Genomic DNA, 4,490 nt, shown 5'->3' with positions numbered 1-4,490 from the left:
ACCAACGTGGAAACTAAATCCATATAACATTAAATCTAGATCCTTTGTAAGTTGTATTAATTCTTTTGCTTCATCAACCGGTTCACATCCAAATTTGATTCCAAGTTTGACGTATTTAGCAAAAGAATTGCTGTCGCATCGGAAGCGAATAATTATTCTATTAAAAATAATATTTAAATGAATTATTGATACAAAGTATGATAATCGACGTAGTATAGGAATATGGAATAAAATTAACATACTTTGCTTCAGGAAACAATCTTTTAATTTTAAGAAGTTCTAATCTACCATCTACTGTCATTTTCTTGACACCGAAACTTTTAGCAAATATTATATGAGACGGACACTTTGTGGGATTAGCAAAGATTATTCTATCTGGCGATATACCCAACTGCATAACTTCTTGAATTTCTTGCTATTATAAATTACGATAAAGAAAATATAATACTGTTTTATGTAAAAATGAAATTATGTACCTTTGATGCGCAGTCAAAACTCCCGTTCATAGCTGCCAGAAGCTTAATCACCATTGGATTAGAATTACATTTTATAGCTGACAATAAAATTTTTCTATAAAATATTCTTGTATTGTTATATAATAAAAAAATATCTTTAAAATCTTACCGTAGTATGGTACAATTCTTGGCATTTTTTCAATCAAATCTTGATGCTTTTTCATTATAATACCGAGATCTAATATATAAAATGCATCTTCTTGGTCATAAGTGGTAATGATTTTTTTTAAAATGTCATATTCTTTGATTTCGTCCTCGTAAATTTGAATTTCATTTACATTAATAGAAGACATTTTTATATATATTCTAGTATATGCTATTGTTCCACTGAGTCATTCATAATATCACTAATAAGTATCGTTTTCTATAATGTATATCATAAAATTTCGTATTTACTCAAAAAAAAAAAAAGAAAAAAGAGAGAGAGAGAGAAAGAGAGGGGAAAAAAGAAAAAAAAAGAAAAGAAAAAAGAAAAAAATAAGCTGTTACTATCAAGTAATTAGTTTTTAGTGCGACATAAGAACAAATAAATTTTTTTGATATCCTTCAAAAATAACACGGAAGATAATACTTAATAAAAAATATTTATATAACTTCCAGAAAATTAACTTGCACCATTTACATTTTACATGCTTGTGTACATTTATTTATTATCTATATAAAACAGATCTATTATATATAAGAATTATCATTAGTTTACTAACATATTAGTTCTAAATAAAAATTGTTATACCTATAAACATTAAATATTTCTAATATACTAAAGAAAAAATTGAATATATATATTAATGACAACATATAAATTAACAATTATAAATAATTCAATTATCTAAAACTTCATAAATAAATAAATTTCAGAAATATTATAAACATATTTAAATGATTTTTATCTTTTATTTTATCATAGAAAAATAGTAATTCATTTAATTTACTACACTATATACTATCTTAAAAATTAAATTTTAAACGATTTTTATATATTAGTATCCATGATCATTAAATATTAAACGATAACATTTCTCCTTATTTATTTATAACCTGTAATAATGTTAAATAAAATTATATATACGCATATATATATACTTCAAAAATTTTGTATTACATAAATTAAATGTACAAGATTTCTTGAAAAATCATTATTATAATATTAAATCATATTGATTATATTTTAGTAAGATATATAAATATAATAAATATAATTAACATATAATAATTAATATACAAATCTATGACGAAAGACAAGATTTCATCGAAAATTTTGTCCAAAATAATAATTGAATACACACACACACACGTTTACTATTATTATAATAAGTATAGTATAGTATGTAATAATAAGAATATAAAGTGAATTATGCTTATAGAAACCATAAAAAATGAAACAAAGAAAAATCCCATAAATAATATGGAAAAGAACTAGTTCATTGATCATTAAAAAAATAATATATGATATGTAAGTGTATATTCATTAATTCTTACATCAAAAAAAAATTGTTAATAAATTAATAATTATTACAATATCGATATTTATAATATATTCTAAATTTCACACATACTTTCAAATATTCTTTTCATTGTTTATATACATAAAACAAATAAACAAATAAAATCGGTACTTCTACTATCAAATGAAATAAATAACAGAAATGAAAGTTTTACTTACAATTCAAAAACATTCAAACTATGTAAACTGTCTTACAATATCATCAAGGACAACATCACCGATAACAACAATGGAGATGTATCATAGCGCTTTAGAAAACAGAACTAACGATTGTTTATTATCGATCAAATTAAACATACAATTCTTTTTGAAATTCTACTACTAAAATATTAAATTATAGTGATTATGTTTTAATACGATGTACGATACACAAACATAATAAATATGAACGTAAAAATATAATATATAAAAGAGTAATAATTTCAAAATATTGGTTATGTTATTATCGCAAAAGTAGTTTAGAAATTACCAATCGTTTTTATTACTCATATACAAATTATTCACAACTCGAATAAAAATGAAATAATAATACTATATTTAAACATACTTACAAGGATGATAGTTTGTTAAAGAAAATTGTGAAAAATGGGATGATGAAACAGGCCGAGTATCTTGACGTCAAGGATGGGAACAACATGGCGATTGAAACATAATTGGTTATTATCTTAACAATGGTCACGTGACTTTGATTTAATTTTCCAAAATAGTTTAACCATATTCGAATATAAGATGGATAAAATATAATTCGAATAAAAGCGCATAAGAAAGAAAGGAACGTTGTAAATAAAAATAGTTTGAATCAATATAGTAATTAAACAAATTTTGTTTAATATCACAGTTGTTTTCATGATCAACATAGCCTAAATAGCCGAATCCGAATAAATAATGTAATTAGATAAAAAAAAATATATATTTCTAAATTTTTGTATGACACAAACATAGTTCGTAAATATATGATACATTCTTTTATTATTTTTTTTTTTTAAGTATAATTCTTTATCGGGATTCAAATTATCTCTTCTAATATGTAAATATATATATATATATATATATATATATATATATATATAATCAATTATTTTCGTCACGTTTGATAATAGCACAAAAATCTTGCCTGAAAAGAAATATTCACATTGTAAAATTATTATCAAAAATAGTAATATTTCAAAAATATTAACATTTCTAATATTTATATTAACCATTGACTTTTTCTAATAAATGGATAAACTTCCGGTGGCATAAAACCATTAAATGTACAAGCTAGAGATGTTGTGTATGCACCCATATCGCTCCATACAAGCCAGTCTCCTATTTGAAATTCTGGCAATAATGCATCTTTAACGATACAATCGTAGGAATCACAAGTCGGTCCCCATAAAATAGAAGGATATTTTTTATCAGATACAGGCTGCAATGATATATAGATGTATATATATTTTTTAAATAAATAAAATAATTCTAAATATAATATTTTGTTTATATACATTGAACAGTGAGATCGGACAACGTGATTTCAAATCCAACAATTCTTCTATAAACCCACTATAAACTCCGCAGTTAATATAATACATTTGTTTCAAACTATTTCCCTCAGATATAGTTCTTTTAGAATGTAAGTAGCTAGCCAAAGTAAATGCAGCTGTTACGTAGTATCTACCTGGTTCGCTTATAATTTCTATAGTAGGATCTATTTCTTTGATTGCATCATTAATTATATGCGAAAGCTAAATGAGATAAGAAGATAATTATTTATGTATTTCGTATATATTAAATTTCATATTAATAAATTGACCTTGTCAATTTGATATTCACTTTCTCCAGGGAAACCACCACCGATATCAATTAACTTGATATCTTTACATCCTATAGATTTAGCAAAAGTAATCAGTTGCATACATATTTGAATTCCACATACATATGCATTGATTTCATTACATGGACTACCAGCATGAAAGCTAAATCCATATAAAGTTAAACCTAAATCCTTTGTAAATTGTATTAATTTATTTGCTTCAACGCCTGGATCGCATCCAAATTTGATTCCAAGTTTAGTACTTTTATCAAAAACAGAGTTATTGTCATATCGAAAACGAATAATTATTCTAACAAAAGTGATATATGTATTAATTATTATATGAATTATATATGACGTAAGATAATCTACGTGATATGGGAATACATGATAAAATTTACTTACTTTGCTTCAGGAAACAATTTTTTAATTTTAAGAAGTTCTAATTTACCATCTACTGTCATTTTATCAACCCCTACGCTTTTGGCAAATTCTATATGAGACGGACACTTTGTAGGATTTGCAAAAATTATTCTATCTGGTGATATACCCAATTGTATAACTTCTTGAATTTCTGGCTGTTATAAATTACGATTAAGAACATATAATACTGTTAGATATAAAAATGAAATTATTCACCTTTGATGCGCAATCAAAACTCGCGTTCATAGCTGCCAGA

The 4,490-nt window shown here is 24.1% G+C and overlaps 2 protein-coding genes across 5 annotated transcripts in view; both read right to left on the bottom strand.

Annotated features, from left to right (window-relative positions):
• Positions 1-22: 22 nt before the first annotated feature.
• LOC122637363 (antizyme inhibitor 2-like) lies at positions 23-3,046 on the bottom strand. Its single transcript, XM_043829453.1, has 4 exons — positions 2,571-3,046; positions 625-879; positions 477-553; positions 23-157 (listed from the first exon to the last, which is right to left on the bottom strand). Exons 2-4 carry the CDS (start codon positions 806-808, stop codon positions 116-118), a joined length of 303 nt encoding a protein of 100 aa, XP_043685388.1. The 5' UTR covers positions 809-879; positions 2,571-3,046; the 3' UTR covers positions 23-115.
• A 25-nt stretch (positions 3,047-3,071) lies between these two features.
• LOC122637356 (ornithine decarboxylase 1-like) overlaps positions 3,072-4,490 on the bottom strand; it is a 1,911-nt gene continuing 492 nt past the window's right edge. Inside the window, exons 3-7 of one of the 4 annotated variants that reach the window (XM_043829445.1) lie at positions 4,217-4,389; positions 3,812-4,121; positions 3,504-3,743; positions 3,219-3,427; positions 3,072-3,133 (exon numbers count right to left, since the gene is read on the bottom strand). In XM_043829445.1, coding sequence (XP_043685380.1) covers positions 3,091-3,133; positions 3,219-3,427; positions 3,504-3,743; positions 3,812-4,121; positions 4,217-4,389 — 975 coding nt within the window. In that variant the 3' untranslated portion in view covers positions 3,072-3,090. The remainder of the gene's footprint in view (positions 3,134-3,218; positions 3,428-3,503; positions 3,744-3,811; positions 4,122-4,216; positions 4,390-4,490) is intronic. The other 3 variants (XR_006329223.1, XR_006329224.1, XM_043829446.1) reach the window with 3 other exon arrangements.

Source organism: Vespula pensylvanica, chromosome 25 (assembly GCF_014466175.1).
Source record: "Vespula pensylvanica isolate Volc-1 chromosome 25, ASM1446617v1, whole genome shotgun sequence".
Lineage (NCBI taxonomy): Eukaryota > Metazoa > Arthropoda > Insecta > Hymenoptera > Vespidae > Vespula > Vespula pensylvanica.
The sequence above is the reverse complement of the archived record's forward strand: the minus strand, read 5'-3'. Positions and strand labels throughout refer to the sequence as shown.